This window comes from Lepus europaeus, chromosome X (genome assembly GCF_033115175.1).
Source record: "Lepus europaeus isolate LE1 chromosome X, mLepTim1.pri, whole genome shotgun sequence".
In the NCBI taxonomy this organism is placed as follows: domain Eukaryota; kingdom Metazoa; phylum Chordata; class Mammalia; order Lagomorpha; family Leporidae; genus Lepus; species Lepus europaeus.
In genome coordinates, this window is record NC_084850.1 from 38,352,060 (window position 1) to 38,374,351 (window position 22,292).

At 34.4% G+C, this 22,292-nt stretch overlaps 1 protein-coding gene across 1 annotated transcript in view; it reads left to right on the forward strand.

Annotated features, from left to right (window-relative positions):
- Positions 1-22,292, forward strand: part of DIAPH2 (diaphanous related formin 2) — a 985,476-nt gene that overhangs the window by 293,920 nt on the left and 669,264 nt on the right. The window contains exons 10-13 of the mRNA XM_062183022.1: positions 7,284-7,394; positions 15,140-15,258; positions 17,710-17,826; positions 20,467-20,585. Coding sequence (XP_062039006.1) covers positions 7,284-7,394; positions 15,140-15,258; positions 17,710-17,826; positions 20,467-20,585 — 466 coding nt within the window. The remainder of the gene's footprint in view (positions 1-7,283; positions 7,395-15,139; positions 15,259-17,709; positions 17,827-20,466; positions 20,586-22,292) is intronic.

Genomic DNA, 22,292 nt, shown 5'->3' on the forward strand with positions numbered 1-22,292 from the left:
CATCTAACATTTTGGTTCAGTCATATCATCCTTTCTTTGCTAAACACTTTATGCTATTTCATTCCTCTACTTTCATGCCTTCACACATGGCTGCTTTTTTCCTGGAATCTTTCTCCATTGCTGTACATTTGTGTTGGTCTTTGTTTGTACTGGTTTTGACTTAAATCATCTTTTTTCCATGCCTAAAATACTCTCATGGGCTCTTGAGCCAGATCCAAGTGCCTTAAGGGCTAATTCTGAGGCCAGAGTGCTATTTAGGACAGGCATCTGCTATTCTGTAAAAAAAAAAAAAAAAAAAAAAAAGAAGAAGAAGACCTAAATGAAAGATCTCTGTGAGTGAGATCCCAGTGGAAAGAACGGGGCCATCAAAGAAGGAGGTACCTTTCTCTGAAGGGAGGAGAGAAATTCCACTTTGACTATGACCCTGTCGGAATCAGATCGAAGTCAGTGAACCCTAAAGGCTTCCATAGCCCTGGCAACTCATGACTAGAGCCTAGGGAGATTACTGATGCCATAAACAAGAGTGTCAAATTGTTAAGTCAACAACAGGAGTCACTGTGTACTTTCGTCTCATGTGGGATCTGTCCTTAATGTGTTGTCCAATGTGAAGTTATGCTATAACTAGTACTGAAACAGTATTTTTATATTTTGTGTTTCTGTGTGGGTGCAAACTGATGAAATCCTTACTTAGTATATACTGAATCGATCTTTGGTATATAAAGATAATTGAAAATGAAAAAAAAAAAAACTTGGTTTTAAATTGGAAATTGCATAGAAAATTAATCAATTTTAAAAAAAGTATCATGTAGGATCTCTGTCCTTAATGTGCTGTACATTGTGATTTAATGCTATAACTAGTACTCCAACAGAATTTTTCACTTTGTGTTACTATGTGGGGGCAAACTGTTGAAATCTTTACTTAATATATACTAAACTGATCTTCTGTATATAAAGAGAATTGAAAATGAATCTTGATGTGAATGGAAGAGGAGAGGGAGCGGGAAAGGGGAGGGTTGTGGGTGGAAGGGAAGTTGGGGGGGAGCCATTGTAATCCATAAGCTGTACTTTGGAAATTTATATTCATTAAATAAAAGTTAAAAAAAAAGAAACATAGCATACAAAGACGAAGAATTGTGTAATGAAGAGCACTAAGATAAAATCAAGATTTTGGTGGAATGTACTGAAGGTGAGCTAAATTCAGCTTTTCGCAATCTATCTTTTGCCTCACCTAATGATTTTTTGAAAAGTGTTATTAGGAAGTAAATGTCGAGTTTCAACTGATGTGGAAACTTCTTACTAATATTAAATACTTTCTGGGTACTGGAAAAAAAAATCATCTTTTTTCCTAACTCCTGCTGGGTTAGGATAAAGAAAGACCTTGTTAATGTCAGCAGTGTACTTAATAAGGTCAAGTGTGTGACAGTGTCAATAAAATTTTAAAAGCACAATTTGTCTCAGCTAATGGCAATATAGATAATATGTCTGAGAATGCCCATGAGTTACCAGTTATTTTTCTCCATAGCTCTATGAGTTGTGGTGAAACATACAGATGTTTGTATAGTTTTTAAAGCTGGTAAATTAAAATAAATAAAAGGTTATAGCATTTCTCCAGTAATTTTATGAAAATATTCATGCTTAAGTATTTTCCCTCTCTTTATCACTTAGGTAAGAAATAAAGCAGTTTCTTTTTGTAATGATGCCTCATACTGTTAAAATTCACTTAACTATATTTTTACCATTTTGTTGGGAGTAGTTAGGAGTCACAAAGTAAACCTTAAACAGGTACAAATGAACTTTACCTTTAGAAATTTTATAATATGTTCTGTGATAGTTTACCATCTACAGCACAGCCCATTAGAATGAGGAAAATAGCATTCTGTGAATCAATAATGTAGATGATAATTGTAGAAATTATTATTATAGTAAAGAAATGCTCGTAATACAGTAGATAAACTGATAATAATTCAGTTTAGTATAAAATTATACATGGCACAAATTATTGGGTGCTTTATCACATAAACAAAATTAGTACTTTTTATTTATATATGTTTATGCATTCATTCAGCATTTATACACACACACACACACACACATATGGGGGGGGAATAGAAATGTCCTTATACCATAAGGAGTTAATTTAATAAAAATGCACATACAGAAACTGATTATATAAACTAGTTAAATATCACAATCCTAGCATTAACCTAGTACATTTATTAACAATAGAGAAAATTTACTGATTCCTATGATTTAAAAGTTCTGATTCTCATGGAAGTTTATTTAAAACTGAGATAGATATGGTATACTTTGTTGAAACTTATAGCCTTTATAAAGAAACCACATAACAGAAGAAATCTTAATAATGAGATAGATTTGTAATATTCAATTTAAGAGCATTAATATTCCTGCCAATATAAGGAGAAATTATATTCAGCAAGACCAAGTGCATTGTGGTCTAGTAGAAAGAGTCCAAGGCTAAAGGTCATGAGACCTGAGTTATAGTCCCATAATTGGGGCTCATTATCAGTGTGCTCTTGGGTAAATTGTCTAATCTTTTTAGGTTTTCATTTTTTTTAAACTTAAAATGAATATATTGGGCCAGAAAATTTTGTGTTTTATCAGGCTCCAAAATTCCATGATTGTTTATTTTATATCTCTGGAATTTAACAGTTTTTCTGAAAGTAGGTTGGTTTTGCATTATAAGAAAACATCAGAGTTCACTCATGTTCTTAAAGATTTATATTCTTGGATGTTGAGCAAGCCAATTAAATTTGAAATTTCAGTATTTAGGAATGAGCTTTGCACTTCTTTCAAGCTAGGTTTTAGGGATTATACCAGAAGCCTTTTTCCTTTAGTCTCTGGTGTAGTGCTGTTCAGACTTCCTGCAATATGCTGTATCTGTGCTATCAAGTATAGTAGCTACTAGCCACATATACCTGTTGAGCACTTGAACTATGGCTAGTGAAACTGACCAACTGAACTTTCAATGTATTTAATGGTAATTAGTGCCTCTCATATTGAATAGCACAGCACTATGATGTGTGTGTATGCATAGGTACGTGTGTATGTGTGCATGTGTTAAATGCATATGCACATTGTGTAGGGAAAATGGGGGCAAAAAGTATAGGAGAGGGAGTGAGAGACCATTTCAGATGATGGGATGCTGTCCTTACTACTCTGGATGTATATGAAGTGCAATTTGTACAATCCAAGAAACCTTTTTCTACTTTGGCTTTTTATGAAAATTCTATTTTGTATTAAGATATCCACTTTATATCCTAGATAACATATTGGTAAAATAAGTGTATGTTTTTCAGTTAAATAAGATATTCCTAGTTCATTAAGTGTGATGCACCACTTAAATTTTATTATCTGTCCTTAAAATGTATTGTTGCAACAATCTCTGAATGCAATTTATGAAACATCTGATATATAGACTTTTTCAATTCTGCATTTTTTAGTAAAGTGATACTCTTTAGAAACACGATTTTCCTACTTTCTGTTTGAACTTGTATAAATTGTCTGCTTTCAGTCTTAGCTTCACTATCTGTGAAACAAAATGAACTTTGTACAGTCTTTTTATGAGGATGAGCTTTAGATGGCGAATTATGTTAAGCACCTAATATGTTGATAACTAAGAATAATAATGAAGATCAAAATAGCTTGTTGCTTGTATTTAGCTATGAATTCAGAATCTATATAGCAGATATTTTATATTTATAATTAAGTAATAGCATATTCTGCCCTTTAAGCTATTGTTTTAACTTTTATTTAGCAAATATAAATTTACAGAGTACAGCTTATGGATTACAATGGCTTTTTCCCCACCATAACTTCCCTCTCGCCTGCAACCCTCCCAACTCCCACTCCCTCTCCCCTTCCATTCACATCAAGATTCATTTTCAATTCTCTTTATATACAGAAAATCAGTTTAGTATATATTAAGTAAAGATTTCAACAGTTTGCACCCACACAGAACATAAAGTGTAAAATACTGTTTGAGTACTAGTTATAGCATTAATTCACATTGAACAACACATTAAGGACAGAGATCCTACATGAGGAGTAAGTGCACAGTGACTCCTGTTGTTGACTTAACAAATTGACACTCTTGTTTATGGCGTCAGTAATCTCCCTAGGCTCTTGTCATGAATTGCCAAGGCTATGGAAGCCTTTTGAGTTCGTCGACTTCCATCTTATTTAGACTAGGTCATAGTCAAAGTGGAAGTTCACTCCTCCCTTCAGAGAAAGGTACCTCCTTCTTTGATGGCCCTGTTCTTTTCACTGGGATCTCACTTGCAGAGATCTTTCATTTAAGTTTTTTGTTTTTTTGCAGGAGTTTCTTGGCTTTCCAAGCCTAAAATACTCTCATGGGCTCTTCAGCCAGATCCAAATGCCTTAAGGGCTGATTCTGAGGCCAGAGTGCTGTTTAGGACATCTGCCATTCTATGAGTCTGCTGTGTATCCCGCTTCCCATGTTGGATCGTTCTCTCCCTTTTTGGTTCTATCAGTTAGTATTAGCAGACACTAGTCTTGTTTATGTGATCCCTTTGACTCTTGGAACTATCAGTATGATCAATTTTGAACTGAAACTGATCACTTGGACTAGTGAGATGGCATTGGTACATGCCAACTTGATGGAATTTTATTGGAATCCCCTGGCACATTTCTAACTCTACTGTTTGGGGCAAGTCCGATTGAGCATGTCCCAAATTGTACATCTCCTCCCTCTCTTATTCCCACTCTTGTATTTAACAGGTATCACTTTTTAGTTAAATTAAACACCGAAGAATAATTGAGTGTTAATTACAGAGTTCAACCAATAGTATTAAGTAGAACAAAAAAAATACTAAAAGGGGTAAAGTATTAAATTGTATATCAACAGTCAGGACAAGAGCTGATCAAGTCACTGTTTCTCATAGTGTCCATTTCATTTCAACATGTTTCCTTTTTGGTGCTCGGTTAGTTGTCATTATTTTTTAAATTTGAATTTATATTTATAAATAATAAGAATTATTTTAATTTTGAATTATTTCCTATCCTCTTTAAAAAAAGCAATACTTGTTTAGTAGCATAAAGGAATGGAAATGATTGATATAACTTTCTTATTCCCCACATTCATACAGCATAAATATTTCTATTAAATAGTATTGCTTTAACAGATTAGATATATGTTGGAAAATGACATGGTAGTATGAGTCTTCTTTTATTGTTTTTAAATAATGAGACATCTTTCAGAATTTGATAAGCAGTAAAGGATACGTTATTTAAACCTGTGCCTTTCCAATTAAAGCTACCAGCTTCAAAGTTTCTCTTAAATTTTTTATACCATAGTCAATAGGTACGACTTCTTTGTTTTAGTTCAACTATATATTCATATATGGAATTGCAACATTTATTAAATATAAAAGTGATACATTCATTAATTTTATTGACTTTTGCTCTTTTTATTATCTCCTGATGTAAATATTTTATTTGTATAAAGGTACAATTGCAAGACTCATTAACTTGTTTCTTATGGAAATGTTCTCTTTACTTGTAGGGCATTAATACAAGCCATTAAGCTAGAATTTCTTCTGGCAAAAACAATCCTAGCAGATGGCAACTTTTCTCTCTATTAATTTTTGATTGAACATGTATTTTGGCTTGTTTAGTCATGTCATGGTTGTAACATGAATCATTCAAGTAAATGCAATGATAATATAACTGTGCAGACATATATATATATGTATATTTAATATATATATAAACACTATGCAAATTTATATCCCAGCCTATTGATACTACATAAAAACCTATATGATTTCTTGTACATAGGAAGATTAAATAATCCAGAACGGAATAAGCTTCATAAATAACTCATTTGGTATGTTCTTGTAAGATAATGCCGAGCCTATGGCAAATATTTAGTCAGTGGTCCAAGTGTTTCATCTTGAAATTTGAACATTTATAGAAATTGGATTACTTTATTCAATTATCTTTTAGTTGTCTATTTTAATGTTATAAACAACCTCAATCATCCTCTGTAAAGCATGCAACCTTTCATTTTTGAAGCTTGTTCTGAGATAACAATAGAGAAAGCTGCAAGAAAAACAACTTGAATGTGTAAGATGTACGTTTGAAAGTAAAAGCAGTATGCCTTTTAATCCACTCTCCCTATCTTGAAAAAGAAAATAACTCTATATAAGAATAGTCTGGAGAAGTTAAAACCAAATCCATTGACAGTGTGTTTCTCTCATATTAACTGTTGATTTATTTGTGCTGCTTTCTATATATGCTTAACATCTTTACTAAATCTGATACTTTCTAGAAGTCCCATTGTTGTCAGCTCTTTAAGCACTCTACTACTCATTACATTCTTTAAAAATAAGCTATTAGTCAGTTGCCTTATATTTCAGTTGCATTTTCCAGATATGCTATTCAGTAATAATGTATGGAGCATCTGGCAATTATCATTTTATTGATTCCATTCAAACTTGAAAAGTCTAGAGAATAAGTCCTCTTTTTAGTAGGAAACCTCAAAATCAGAAGGTAAGAAAAGTAAAACTTATGTTTTAGTATCAATATAATTAATAAACAGTTCCCTTGAAATAAAGCCCGTATATGTCCTTTGTTATGCCTTATATGACTTTATTATTGTATACATTAGTAGTGATGTCACAATAGCTTTTAGTTGATGTTAATTCATTTGAATTATTTTTTCATACCTCACAGATTAATTTTCTTAATTATAGTTTTTAATACTCTATATGTTTTGTGCAAAGTCATCCCAATAAGAGAGAGTGTATAAATCAACATAATAAATTCTCCAAGTTATCACTGTTCCCTGTTTAAAAAGTATAGTACTTTTATAACTTTGTTAGATTTATTTTAGAAAAGTGTTTATAACTGTGTAGAATTGAGGCCAAGTGCACTCTGAGGACAGCTGAAATTGAAGGATACATTTTATGATCTTCTCAAAAGGCTCTATAAGCAAACTTTTAGAAGTTTGAGTTTCTTGAAGGAGCTTAATACACTGTTAAATTATTGTTTAGCAAAGCGTAACATACTTGACCATTCATCACCTGTTGATTACAATTCTTTTTCAACATCAGAAACTTTGTCATAATAAACTTTGTTATTTATAGTCTAAGGCCATAATCAACATTATACTTGTAGAAATATATGCATTTCTTATAGCATTCTGTATGTATGCTTTAAGTGCATGCATTATCTGAGTGCATAAAATAACGATTTCTTCAATTTATTTGAATTTTTTAATGAAATTTACTTTCTAATTACAGGTGGCCTGCATGCAATTTATAAATGCCCTTGTGACTTCTCCTTATGAACTTGATTTTCGAATACATTTAAGGAATGAATTCCTACGTTCAGGACTAAAAACAATATTACCAGTAAGTTGAGTTTATACATTTATTATGCTGATGAATTTTAGTATTGTTCTGTCTTTGGACAAACATATTTCTTGATGCACAGTAAACAAATGTGCTTTGCTATTTTCTTCTGTAAACCATTACACATTTTTAAGCTTTTAACTTACATTAATATCAGTTTATATATAAGTGATGATTTGAAATTCAGCTAATGATATGCCCTGAAGTGATATGTTTTGGGTATTTACTCATTTATTTATTTTGCCTTCTTATGTGAAAATGGAATTCCTTTTCTTTAAAACTGAATTTATATGCACATGATAGAAACTTTTTGCAATTTCAAATTTAATTTAAAAATTTTGGTTTTTACTTTAATAACAAAATGGTTTCATTTGTCTTCAGTATATGTATGCATAGATTTTTTTTAAAGACTTTATTTTTTTGAGAGGTAGAGTTACAGACAGAGAAAGGGAGAGACAGAGAGACAAGTCTTCCATCTGCTGTTCATGCCCAAAATATCCGCAAAAGCTGGAGCTGAGCTGATCCAAAGCCAGGAGTCAGCAGCTTCTTCTGGGTCTCCCACACGGGTGCAGGGGCCTAAGCATTTGGGGCATCTTGCGCTGCTTTCCCATTCCATAGCAGAGAGCTGGATCATGTAGAGCAGCCAGGACTTGAACTGGCACCCCTATGGGATACCGGCGCCACATGTGGAAGGAAGCGTATGAAGCCACAGTGCCAGCTCCAGGAATGGAGTTTTTTTTTTTTTTTTTTTTTTTTTTGGGGGGGGGGGCAGTCAGATTTAGACAGAGAGAGAGACAGAGAGAAAGGTCTTGCTTTCCGTTGGTTCACTCCCCAAATGGCCGCTATGGGGCCAGCGTGCTGTGGCTGGCGCGCTGCGCCGTCCGAAGCCAGGAGCCAGGTGTTTCCTCCTGGTCTCCCATTTGGGTGCAGGGCCCAAGGAGTTGGGCCATCCTCCAGTGCAGGGATGAACTTTTAATTAGAATAATCCAAACATACTGCTTAAGAATGATATTCTTTGTACAGTTCTTTGGGAACTTTTTTAAAGAAAATCATTATATTTCTTAAATTGAATGTATTTGCTCTGATTATGATATTGCTGAAAACATTTTTGTAATAATTTTATAGCCTGGATCTGAGATAAATGAGCATATTTATTCTATATGTACAACTCTAGCTTTATATTTTAAGTATACTAAACTAAAGAAAGGCTTTATTCAAGACCATGTCATTGTTAAAGGAGATAAGAGAATCTCACTTCATTTTACTACTCAAAATACCTGAGAGACAAAAGTAAAGGTAAGAGAGGGGGCCAGCACTGTGGTGTAGCAGGTAAAGTTGCTGCCTTCAGTGGTGGCATCCCATACAGGCACCAGTTTGAGTCCTGATCCAGCTCTCTGCTATGGCCTGGGAAAGCAGTAGAAGATGGCCCAAATCCTTGGGTCCACCCACTTGGGATCAGCATAGCTCTGGTCGTTGCAGCCATCTGGGGAGTGAACCAGCAGATGTAAGACCTCTCTCTCTCTCTCTCTCTCTCTCTCTCTCTCTCTCTCCCACTGCCTCTGCCTCTCTGTAACTGCCTTTCAAACAAACAAATAAATGTAAATAAATATTTTTTAGAAAGTAAAAGAGGAAGTCTAGGTTACTAAAAATACCAAATCCAGAGACGTTTCCTGGTGAGGAGCCAATGTGTAGCATGTGTCTGTGTCTTTTGATTAGATATTCTTGACTGAAAAAACATCATAAACTGTATGATTGAGTGCACATAATTCCATTGTAATAAGGTATATGATTGGGTCCATGTGGTTTTGGAAATTTTTGTAAATCTCTCTTGAGTGTTTCTTTAATTCTTGAGTTTAAAAACCAAGAAATTATTCTATGATGACCATAAAATGGGAAAAATAAAGCTGAACTTAGAAGCAATGTCATCTTAGTACTAGAAACTGGGAGAAACAAAATAACCAACCAACCAACCAACCAAGGAATTGATTTTAATGAATCAAAGCAAATTTTTAAATGATTCATATAGAGGTGAAATGTGCTTCTAATTTAGGTATATTCACCATTTATGGTATTTGTAGTGGAAAATTATTCTTATTTTGTCTCAAATCTCTTCTCATGAAAAGTCTGTGGCCTTAGGTAGCTAGAGATAATCTTATAATCTTGATTCTAGTTTGCTTTTGAGTTGCCTTCTTAATGATTTCCATGCTTACCCCTACTAGACTAGTTTTATTTATGGGAAAGTAATACCTTTGGGCAGTTGTTGGCTTTAGGGGTTCTTTTGCATCCTTTACTGATTTACTAATATACCATGTTTTCTGTCTTAGTCATTGCTATTACTTTCATTCCCCCTCCAAGTATGTATAATTTCACATTTATATTCTGCCTTATACTATTGAATGACTGATGAACAAAACTGATTCTCAGTTTATTTTATTCCTCGCCTTTAGAGAAAAGGTATGGTATGATAGCTCTTGTCCTTATGTTTGCACTTTTGTCTGACTATATTAATCTCTATGTGGCTTATTAATTTGTGATATCTTATTCATTCAGGTACACTGACAGCTAAGGTTTTGCATCAATGTTTCTAAGCTACACTTTTCCATTGTACACATTAGCCCTATATAAAGCTTCTTTTGGCACCATGTTCTTCTTAACATATGTATTCTTCTTTTTTAAAAAAGGTTTATTATATGAAAGAGAGAGAGAGAGAGAGAGAGAGAAAGTCTTCCATCTGCTGGTTTACTCCCCAAGTGGCTACAATAGCCAGGCCAAAGCCAGGAGCTTCCGCTGGTTTTCCCACATGGGTAGCATGGGCCCAAACAACTTGGGCCATCTCCTGCTTCCTGCTTTTCCTAGGCCATATCAGGGAGCTGGATCAGTAGTAGAGCGGGGCGGGGGGGGGGGGGGGGGGCGCAACACTGTGGCGTAGCGGGTAAAGCCGCTGCCTTCTGTGCCAGCACCTCATATGGTTGCCGGTTCGTGTGCTAGCTGCTCCACTTCCAATCTGGCTCTCTGCTATGGCCTGGGAAAGCAGTAGAAGATGGCCCAAGTCCTTGAGTGCCTCTACCCGTGAGGGTTGCCCAGAAGAGGCTCCTGGCTTCAGATTGGCGCAGCTCCAGACATTGTGGCCAAATGGGGAGTGAACTAGTGGATGGAAGACCTCTCTCTCTCTCTGCCCCTCGTTCTCTCTCTGTGTAACTCTGACTTTCAAATAAGTAAGTAAATAAATATTTTTTTAAAAAAAGAAGTAGAGCAGTAAGAGGCTGAGAGTGTGGGTGGGAGGGTGGGTACACTGGGAAGATTCACCATGTTCCTAATGTTGTAATTTTAAAATGTCAGAAGTTTGCATTCCTTAAATAAAATGCTTCTGGGAAAAAAAAGTAGAGCAGCTTGGATATGAACCACCACCTATATGTGATGTCAGCATTGCATGTGACAGATTTAGCTGCTATGCCACAATCCTGGCCCCAGTTTATGTATTCCTTAAAAAAAAAAAAAAGATTTATTTTATTTATTTGAAAGAGTTACAAAGAGAGCTAGAGACAGAGAGAGCTAGAGACAGAGAGAAAAGTCTTCCATCTGCTGGTTCACTCCCCAAATGGCTGCAACAGCCGGAGCTGAGCTGATCCGAAGCCAGGAGCCAGGAGCTTCTTCTTGGTCTCCCACATGGGCGCAGGGGCCCAAGGACTTGGGCCATCTTTCACTGCCTTCCCAGACCATAGCAGAGAGCCAGATCAGAAGTGGAGCAGCCAGGACTCAAACCGGCATCCATATGGGATACCAACGCAGCAGGCCAGGGCTTTAACCCACTATACCGCAGTGCTGGCCACAATGTATGTATTCTTGATACTCTCAATGATGTATTCTTGATACTCTCAACTAGATGTCTCTTTAACTGTCACATGTCTTTAATGTGCCCTGCTTCTCAGATCATAGTTGATTCCCCAGCAAAAGTAGAAAGCATCATGTTTCCTCTCTTAAATTTTGATAATAGAGCCTACAGAGATTTTCAGAATCTTTTTCTCTAAGAAAATGGAGCTGAAAATGACTAAATATAGCTCTGATTCTCAACCAAGGATTTGGACATGTTCCGCTAAAGAGAGATCACCTCTCACTGGAGGTGGGCAGAGGTTTGGTTTGGGAAAAAAAAAAAAAATCCTCCTCAAGTATTTCTGATATACAGGATGAGAATCAGAATCTAGGCAGATAGATCTAGAGAAGATTGGAGATAATTTTTTTTAGTATTAGAGATTTTGCTTTGTTTGTTGTAGTTTCATTACCACAGTTTGGAAAAGGACAGAATGGCCATACTTTTATGTATACCTCACATGTCAACTTCTGTCTATTTAACTGAACATTTACATTTAAACCACCTTTACACGTGCACTGAAGCTTTATAATCAGATGAGGCTTTGAAATCCTTTCCTAATTTTATGCAAAATTCTAACTTTTCTAGGATACAGATATTATAAACAGCAAATTAAACATGGTGGGGGTAATATTCATTTTTGGTCATATATCAAATATTATACCTATTTAGAGTCAGGAAATAGTAGGGAAAAATAGTACCTACTATGTCAGTAAACCTTGAGAGTGCTATAACATTATAGTAGAGTGGAGCTCTTTTCCTAATAATTATAAGTATCCTCAATACAAGACAGTTTTTTCATTATATCCTGTAGAAGTTTATTTCCAAAATGTCCCCCATCCCTATGATTAGATATTGGTGTTCAAAAGGATTTGATATTTCATTCCCATGGAAAGTTCACTTTTGATGAATTTACTTTAATAATTTGAAATAAATGAGTTATATACTCTACAGTGATATTTTAAAATAATCTTTGCTGGGTACTTAATTGACACTGATTTCTGTGAAATTTTCTCTGTCTTCCTCTTATTGTATCAAATAAAATAAATAGGACATATAAAGGAGCAATGTAGGAAGAATTTATATTTGTAGACAGTGAACATACCTTCTTTCTTTTAAAAGAGACAAACCATTTCTTATTCTTTTGAAGACTCAATTTTGATGGCTTGACTGGTAATCCATAGTGTACTATTAATAGACTTTGATTTAGTTTGAAGTACAGTATATTATACTTAATTATATGTTCAGAAATTCTGAAAAATAATTATATATCTATACAGCAGATATATTTAAAAATTGGCTGAAACACATTTACAGTATATCATAAAATAGGATAATTCTATAATTTTGTGATATTCTATATTTTAAAATATAAAAGTTTGGTGATACCTCTTCATTTTCTATCATATTATTTGTTGTATGTAAAAAGGTTTATTCACTAAAGCTATCAAAAATTTATAAATATAATGTTCTTTTTAAAAAAAGATTATTTGAGAGGCATTGTTACAGAGAGAGGGGAGAGGGTAAGGCAGAGAGAAATCATCCACCTGTTGGTTCCTTCCCCAAAGGCCACATTGGCAAGGGCTTGGTCAGGCCAAAGCCTGGAGCCAGGCGCATCATCTGGGTCTCCCATGTGTGTGGCAGGGGCCCAAGCACTTGGGCCATTGTCTGCTGCTTTCCCAGGCCATAGCAGGAAGCTGGATAGAAGTGGAGTGACTGGGACTTGAATGGGCACCCATATGGGATGCAGGATTTGCAGGCAGCAGCTCTTCCCGCTGCTACAACACCAGCCTCAAACGCATTTTTCAAGGTTGACTATAAGAAACTTTTAAATGTACAAATATGTATGTGTTTGTATATAAGCATACATATTTATTTTAATAGGCATAAACTATTAATACAGAATATAATATACTACATTTAAAATGCCTATATTTTTATTCTATGTTCACATGATTTGTACAGTGTAAAAAATAGCTGGACCTAAGGCCTTAATTATACATTTCACCAGTTGGATTCACTGAAAATATTTTATTATTTTTATTTTTTTAAATATTTATTTTATTTGTTCGAAAAGGAGAGGAACAGAGAAGGAGAGACAAAGAGTTCTTCCATCTACCAGTTGACTTCCCAAATGGCTACAAAGGCTAGGACTCTGCTAGGCTGAAGGCAGGAGCCAGGAACTCTACCCAGGTCTCCCATGTGGGTGGAAGGGGCCCAAGAACTTGGGCCATTTTCCACTGCTTTTCCAGGCACATTCGTAGGGAGCTGGATTAGTAGACGAGTAGGTGGGACTTGAACCATTGCTTTGATATGAGATGTTGGCATCATAGGCAGTGGCAGCTTAACCCACTGTGCCATAAAGCTGACTCTCACTGAAAATATTTTTATCATTCAAAGTGTTACCCATGTTTTGTAAAGTTCTAGTGCTAATTAAATGACAGTGTTTAACTTATGATTTTCTAATTTTTAAGCATATTTGAATGTATTCAGGTTTTATGAAAATGTTTAAGACATAAAAATAAAAAATACATAAGTAAGTAAAAAGCTGTTTTTATAATGACAAGAATATCAGTTGTGTTTGGGTTCTTTGATTTTCTGAATGAAGTTTAGAAATCATCCAATAATATGATCCTCCAGTGTTAAATAATTTTACCTTTCAATAAATTTCTTCATTTCTCTTCAAAGTGGAAAATTAAATCTAAAGTATGTTAATTCTAAATAGGAAACAGTGTAAATACATTTATCCATTATGCTTTATATGAAATTATATAGAAACATATAATAACTATTTTATATGCTGTATATACTGTCTAAATTATTATGTATGTGAATGCTAGAAAGATAACATCTAGACATTGTTTAAATGTGTTTTTGGCTTTAGTAGTAACTTTTTCATGTCCCTTTATAATTGCTCTATTACATAAATATAGAAATAAGAAATGCATCCCCTTTGGTTTGGTTTTTCTAATTTGAAGTGCACCGTGCTTGCATTCCCTTTTAGAGTTCAAGCTCAGCTCTCAACATCCTAGTCTCACTTTTGATATCGCCTTTGAGCATCCACAATTGTGATTATCGATTTGAGTTTTGAAAGCTGCAACTTAATGGACACATATTAAAAGATATTCCAGGTGATATATATTAAGCCCAACAATCTCTAGTGTGGCATGCTTCCAAATTTTTTTCTTTTAAACTATTATTTTGAAAATTATGAGAAGTTTGTAAGGCATGTGTTTATAATGTATTACAAAAACAAATCTTTGATGCCCAAGTTGGTATTTTGTGATTAGGCTAAGCAAAAATAAAAGGTTGGGGAGGAGGCTACAAGTACGCTTGATAAAGAGTCCTAACACCTTTTTGCTTTAAAATCACAAAATATCAGGTAAAATAAATTTATTTATCCAACTTTTCACGCCATACTTGGGACTGTTGTGCTTGAATATATCCTTGCATTTATTCTTCATTAATATAATTGATCTATATTTGCATATTTTGCCAGAGGCATATGTGAATGTTCTAACTGCATGAGTTCTTTTGCAATCTTTGATTAGTATGTTTAGTCAAAATGAGAGCACTTAATTTGGGTTGTTAGCAATTAGCTTTTTTTTTGTTGTTTTGTTCTTTTAGAAGTCATCATTAATTTTTTTATGTGAATAATCAAAATCTGGGACAAGGATAGAAAATGCAATGAGGTTCTTTTAGTTTGGGATAGAGAAACTTAGCTACATTTACTTTCTTTTGGGTAACTAAGTGCCTGGGTCAATATTTGAAATTGCTTCTCTTTATATAAATGAGTAATTGTGTTTTGTCCTTCATTTTCAAAGTATGCTGTTGCTAGACTGTTATTTGTTTGCTAAGTTTTATGTTTCTGTATTAGGATTTAAAAGAAAAAGAGAATGAAGAACTTGACATTCAGTTGAAAGTATTTGACGAGAACAAAGAGGATGACTTAACTGAATTATCACACCGTCTCAATGACATTCGAGCTGAAATGGAATATCCTTTGACAAACCACAAAAATTATTTTTCATGTGTTGTGAAAAAAGGGGTTTGTGGCTGATTATTAGAGTTCTCATCTGCTATCCAATTTATATACATTTATTTGCATTAGAATTTCACTGTGATAGTGTCCTTGAAAATTCATGCTGAGGAAATGTCAGTCTGTTGTGATGATTCACACAGACCATTTGGAAATCTGCGCAATAGCTCACGTTATTATAGGTTTACTCTACTCAGTGCTCCTGTGTACACAAGAACCTAAGGCAGTGTGTCTTACATGCAAGGATGGGGAAAATTCATTGAGTCCATATGTGACTTTAGATAACATACATTTTCAGTACATTAAATGGTACTCTACTTAGAGATATAATTCAATTTAAATAAACATCTCATTCTCTATTGAAATATTTGTGTGTCTTAACAATCACAAAAATGTTTGGATTCAATAGTATCTGACTAAAATAAGGCTGTGTTGTAGAAGCATTTGAGTCAAAAACAGCATATAATCTTCCTATGGCAATGTTATTATATGAAATGATTTCAGATCTAAGAGATGGTTGCCATAGCACTGCTGGTCATTTGTTTCATGCCTATTAACTTTCTCATGGATTCTGGGGAAGTTGGGAAACATTTCAGAACCAAGATGACCTTTGAGTGGATTCTTTTCTTTCTGATGTGTTCATCCCATACCCCTCTAACCCCTCAAAAGCTGGAAGTAGTATTCCTTCCCTTGAAACTTCCACAGTACTTTGTTCTATCTTATTTATGACATTTCTCTGCCCCTGTGAGATTGAGGGCAGAAATGTACATTTCATGTTTTCCTTTTAATGCCCCTATCGAAATCTTACATGTAGGTATTTGTAAATGTGTGTGCAATGAATAACAGTGTTATTGTTATAAGGAATAATTTCAAGTAATTTCTTCTCAGTCATTAGCCACACAAATCTGAAATAGCTACTCTAATTGTAAATGATTTTGATATAAATCAATAAGTATATTGATTTATATAATCCATGAATCTTATTTTCAATCTATTCTTAGCCATTTAAGGAACCTTATGAGACTTTAAAGCCACATTCTTATGTGGGGGTCTAAGAAGTAGGCCATCATATACTTAATTCTACTTCAGAGAAATTGTTGACATTTCAGGTTATTTTTAGGATGTTTTATTTCATCTTGTCTCCTACCTTTATTTTACATCGATTTTCTAGATCCTCACTTTTATTATAAAAGCAAATGCATTTTTGAAATATGTTCTCTACTTTAGTAAAAGTGTCTACACTTCTATAACTCTTTCTCTTTTTATATCCTAAGAAATATGTTTCAACTCCATTTTCTTTACTCTTCCATCTCTTATCAAATAATGAGAGAAAGTAAGCAACAATAATTTTAGGCTTAGTAAGTATTTCATTTGTGTGTAAAATAAAACCATTTGTGTGTGTGGGGGTGTGTTTTACCAGTTCATAGCATGTGTGTTTGCCTTCTATATTATGTGGTGATGAAAGTATAGAAGTGGTGGCTTTCATGAATAATGTGAGAGTACTTCATGGACAATGAAATTAAGGGTATTTTAGCTAGCAGGGTAAGCTGCAGCTTACAATGCAGGCATCACACATTGGAGTATGGTTAAAGTCCTGGCTGCTCCATTTCTCATCCCCTTCCCTGTTAATGTGCCTGAGGAGGCAGTAGAATATAGTTTAGGTATTTGGGTCTCTGACAGCCATGTGGGAAACCCAGATGGAGTTTTGTCTTCCTAGTTTTGACCTGACCTAGCTCTAGCTGTTGAGCCATTTGAAAAGTGAGCCAGCAGATGAGATATCTTTCTCTCTGTTTCTCCCCTTCTCTGTGTCATTCTGCTTTTCAAATAAATAAATAAAATCTTTTTAAAAACATGACAAAATCCTAATTGAGGCCAGGGATGACACTGCCCTTTGCTAGGGCCATGGTACTAGAATGGTAGTTAGAATCCTGGGAAGAGGGAAAGATTTTAACAAAGAGAAAAATGATGTATGTTTTGGTGCAAAAAATATTGAAACTCATGCATATTTTCCAGAACATTAATTTTTCCTATAAACTTATTGAATATACTTCGTGTAGTTCCTGTTATAACCACACCATTTTCATGGATGGCGTCACTGTTTCAATAGTATTAGCTATGATTTGGACTTTGAGATATAATGAATAGCTCATCATTAAAAGTCTTGTCAGTCCAATGTACTTGCAAATGCTCTTTCAATATGTTTCTCTAGTGAAAAGATTGAAGTGATTCCATAGAGTCATTTTCTAAATGTAAATGTTTAAATTTTGGATCATGGATTTGAAGGCTTAGAAACAGTAAGTGAAACAATAATAAATCGGTGTTTGAAAAACAAATTATGAATGATTGAATGAATCTTTATGAATGAATCATCAGAAATATTCAATATTTTTCCTTTACTTACTTTCTACTGATATGAATGAAGTATACCATCTTCTATATAACATGTTGAAGGACACTGCTGCTGAAAATTATTTATTATCCATTCTACAACATTTTTTGCTCATCAGAAATGATTATTATATAAGGTGAGAGACAATTTTGAGAGTACATTATCTATGATTTGAATTGGATATTAAAGGAAATTTCACAATGTAGAGAGATCTAGGTACATATACATACATAAAGTATGAGAATGTGACTACTTTTTGTAACATTTTTAAGAAAATGTTAATCTACTTTTAAATGTGTCAGAAGAGAGATCCACTCAAAAATGTGATACCCCAGTGAGAGCACTTCTAGTATTGATGAGCCTGATAGATATTACTGACCCTGGGATAAATTTTCTTTGCCTCATACTGGGAGAACAAAGAGAGCACTGAAAATTTTATGGTAGAACTTTTAAGTTCGTATGCATTTTAATAAGTAAAATTTTACTGTTATTTTGTTTTTACAATATTTAGTAATAATTGTGATTTTAACATCTAAGAAAATAATGCTAATATTTCACTTTTATAATCAGTAATGTAATTCTTCAAAATAAGTAAGTTTGATAATAACGCATATGGGTAAAGTTTTTAGAATCTAGAAACTAGGAATGTATTTGAAAGCCAAAATTTTATAAAAATGTTTCTGAATTACTGAAATTATCTTTAGGCTGTTGACTGTGATATTATATTTAACTGTTCAAAAACTCTCAATTGTTTTTCGTATTCCAGTTTGCATGAAATTCTGACAACCTAGGTTCTCTGATTTCTCAAAACCTGCTTGATAAAAGGGAAAAGTCAGGAAAAGTCATAACAAAATTGAGAATTCTGTATCAACACACAAGTAGAGAACTGTTATAGGTTAGACTGGTACAATAATTTCATGGGCATCATGATGTTATAGAGACATAGGAATATTAAAATATTAAATTATAGGATTTTTTAAAACAGGAAAGGTGTTTTATAAATGCATTTAAAGATATATTAAAAAATAATTATTGTTTCCTAAATTTAGCTCTGATAATTAAAAGGTACTGTACCTAATAGGAATTACTACATAATAGGGACATCATTTGTGTGAAATTCAGGGTGAGTGAATGAGAAGTGACTCTCATATTGTATTTTTTTTTCATCCTGAGAACATCCATGTGAGGTACAAGTGCAACATGTACTTTTATTCCATTTATGGATGATTGCCTTGTCCATTTGAGAAGCAGTTGTTTCTCTCCTTATTTATCCAAACTGGCAATGACTAGACTAGGATTATAATCCAACATTATTTACCATAGACCCAATGATGACTTGAAGAAATCCCAGATATGTAACATATAGTAATATTCTTGTTTTGGGGAGCAGTTCTATGGCTAAAGACATGGGAAAGCAATTTGAATTCATGTGGATTTGTTTTCAAATATTTAGTAGGCTGGCTAGTTATCAGCACACTTCTTTGAGGAATATTTTATGTCCTAATTTGTCTACAGTATATTTTTACTGATTTTTCTATATTAACTTGTTGACCCCTGACAAATACTAAATATTCTTCAAATTTTAATTGAAAGAGTGCCTTTTTAAAAAAAATTCTAATATGTGAATGATTATTCTTAAGGCCAGAATTACCTTTTTATATCCTAAGAAATCTATGTTTCAACTGCATTTTCTTTACTCTCCATCTTTTATCAAATAATAAGATAGAAAGTAAACAACAATAATTTTAGGCTTAGTAAGCATTTATATTTTACTAATTTTATTAGTAAGTATATAGTATAAATTAGTAAGTATATTTATATAAGAATTGATATTTATATAAGTATTTGTAAGAATTAGTAGGCAGAATTAGAATATGTTTTAAAATATTTTTTACTTTAAACAACTGAGGTTATGGCCATATACATTAGGTATGTATGTATATTTATATTTATGTAATGGATATTTTAAATTATGTTTCATAAAATAATATTTTGAATAGTCTATAACATAAAGGCTCAGTCCAATTTTGTAAACTGTTGTAACTATTTAACATAAAAGTTCTGTAGTAAATTTTTTTTTTGACAACACAGAGAGTGAGAGATAGAGAGAAAAGTCTTCCTTTCCCATTGGTTCACCTCCCAAATGGCCGTTATGGCTGGCGCGCTGTGCTGATCTGAAGCCAGGAGCCAGGTGCTTCCTCCTGGTCTCCCATGCGGGTGCAGGGCCCAAGCACCTGGGCCATCCTCCACTGCCTTCCCGGGCCACAGCAGAGAGCTGGACTGGAAGAGGAGCAACCAGGACAGAATCCGGCGCCCCAACTGGGACTAAAACCTGGAGTGCTGGCTCCGCAGGCGGAGGATTAGCCTAGTGAGCCACGGTGCCGACCAGTTCTGTAGTAAATTTAAGACATTGCTTGCCACCTAGTGTAAAAAAACTCATCCCTTATAGAAATTGAAAACTTGTAGATGTTTAGAACCATTTTTATATCTATGAGTTTAGGACTAAGGGATCATTTGTTTTCATTAACTATAGAAACAATAGCTTAAGTAAATAGATGATGTTGATAAGTATCTTTGAATACAAACATGAATCCTTGTAAAGTCACTAAACATTGGGCATTCTTTATGTCATAAGGGATTTGGCACTATAAATGCTAGTATTTTTTAATAGATCTAGAAAAATATTCAGTTCTTTTAAAATATGTTGAAGCCCTTCTTAAGGAAACTGATGTGTGTAGGTAGGAAAGTTATTCACAAATGTTTCTCTCTCTTTCAGGCCACAATATTATAAAATAATTGAGGAATGTGTTTCACAGATAGTGCTGCATTGCAGTGGTATGGACCCAGACTTCAAATATAGGCAAAGATTAGACATTGATTTCACTCATCTCATAGGTATGTAATATAATTCTCACTGTGCTTTGGTTGTCTCTTACACCTTCTATATAAAACTCACTCTTTAAAGGTAGGTCTCTCATTGAACTGGTATTAATATCTGATAATACATGGGCTGGCACTGTGGCTCACTAGGCTAATCCTCCGCCTGTGGTGCTGGCACACCGGGTTCTAGTCCCGGTAGGGGCGCCAGATTCTGTCCCAGTTGCTCCTCTTCCAGTCCAGCTCTCTGCTGTGGCCAGGGAAGGCAGTGGAGGATGGCACAAGTGTTTGGGCCCTGCACCCGCATGGGAGACCAGAAGAGGCACCTGGCTCCTGGCTTTGGATCAGTGCAGTGCACAGGCCGCAGCACGCCGACCACAGCGGCCATTGTGGGGTGAACCTACAGAAAAGGAAGACCTTTCTCTCTGTCTCTCTCTCTCACTGTCCACTCTGCCTGTCAAAGAAAAAATATCTGATAATACACTATGTCATGGCTACTCAATTGCTATTAGTGCTAATTACTATTTATTTATTTCTTTTTTTTTTTTTTTGACAGGCAGAGTTAGTGAGAGAGAGAGACAGAGAGAAAGGTCTTCCTTCCGTTTGTTCACCCCCCAAATGGCCGCTACGGCCGGTGTGCTGCGCCGATCCGAAGATAAGAGCCAGGTGCTTCCTCCTGGTCTCCCATGTGCGTGCAGGGCCCAAGCACTTGGGCCATTCTCTGTTGCCTTCCTGGGCCACAGCAGAGAGCTGAATTGGAAGAGGAGCAACCGGGACAGAACCGGTGCCCCAACCGGGACTAGAACCCAGGGTGCTGGTGCCACAGGTGGAGGATTAGCCTAGTGAGTCGCGGCGCCAGCCGTTAATTACTATGATCATGAAAATTCTGCCTGTATGATTAGAAATATTGATCTGTTTGATAAATTTGAACCCTCCTGGATTCAATTTAAACTCAGTGCTCCTATGCAATGCCATTGTATTATTTTAGACATACCTTGCTTTTTAGAAGCATGACTTTGAAGTCCCTTAGTTCAATTTCTACTGGTACCTTAGGAATTTTGTAGAAATCATATATACAATAGGGCCTCATCAATATAACAACTACATTATTTATGCTCAATTTAAGGAAAAGAAATGCAGAGAGTTCTTCCCAGAACAATCTCTGAAGGAGAATGTGAAAGCTCTCTTGTAAAATACATTATGGTATATGTCCTTACATAGCTAAGCAATTTTATTTATACTAATTGCAGTCATTATTCCTAAGCTTCAAACATGAACTCACTTGTCTTTAAAGAAAGCAAACAACTGTTGAATGCTAATTATGCATTATTTTTCACCCTGTATCACAGAGCAGACTTAGAGAAATATTCAAAAATGCATTCCTTATTGTTATTTATCATCTGTTTTTTTTTCTGGTTTTAAAGTAATATGCTCCTTATGTAAGTAATCTAGATGCTTATATAAGTGATAAACCAACAATCACATCACCATTACTCCTGTCTAGCTCAGTGTATTTCCTTCTATCTCTCACTTTGTGTGTATCTATTTATATGCTGATTTTTCATGGTATGTTATGATAATTTTTCCAAATTAACTTTCAAAATGTGACTTTTTAATGTCTGTATAGTATTCCATCTTTTTAAAAATTTTAAATTTTTATTTATATAAGTTGAACAGATTTCATGCATTTCATTTATACAATTTTAAGCCCATAATGATAATTTC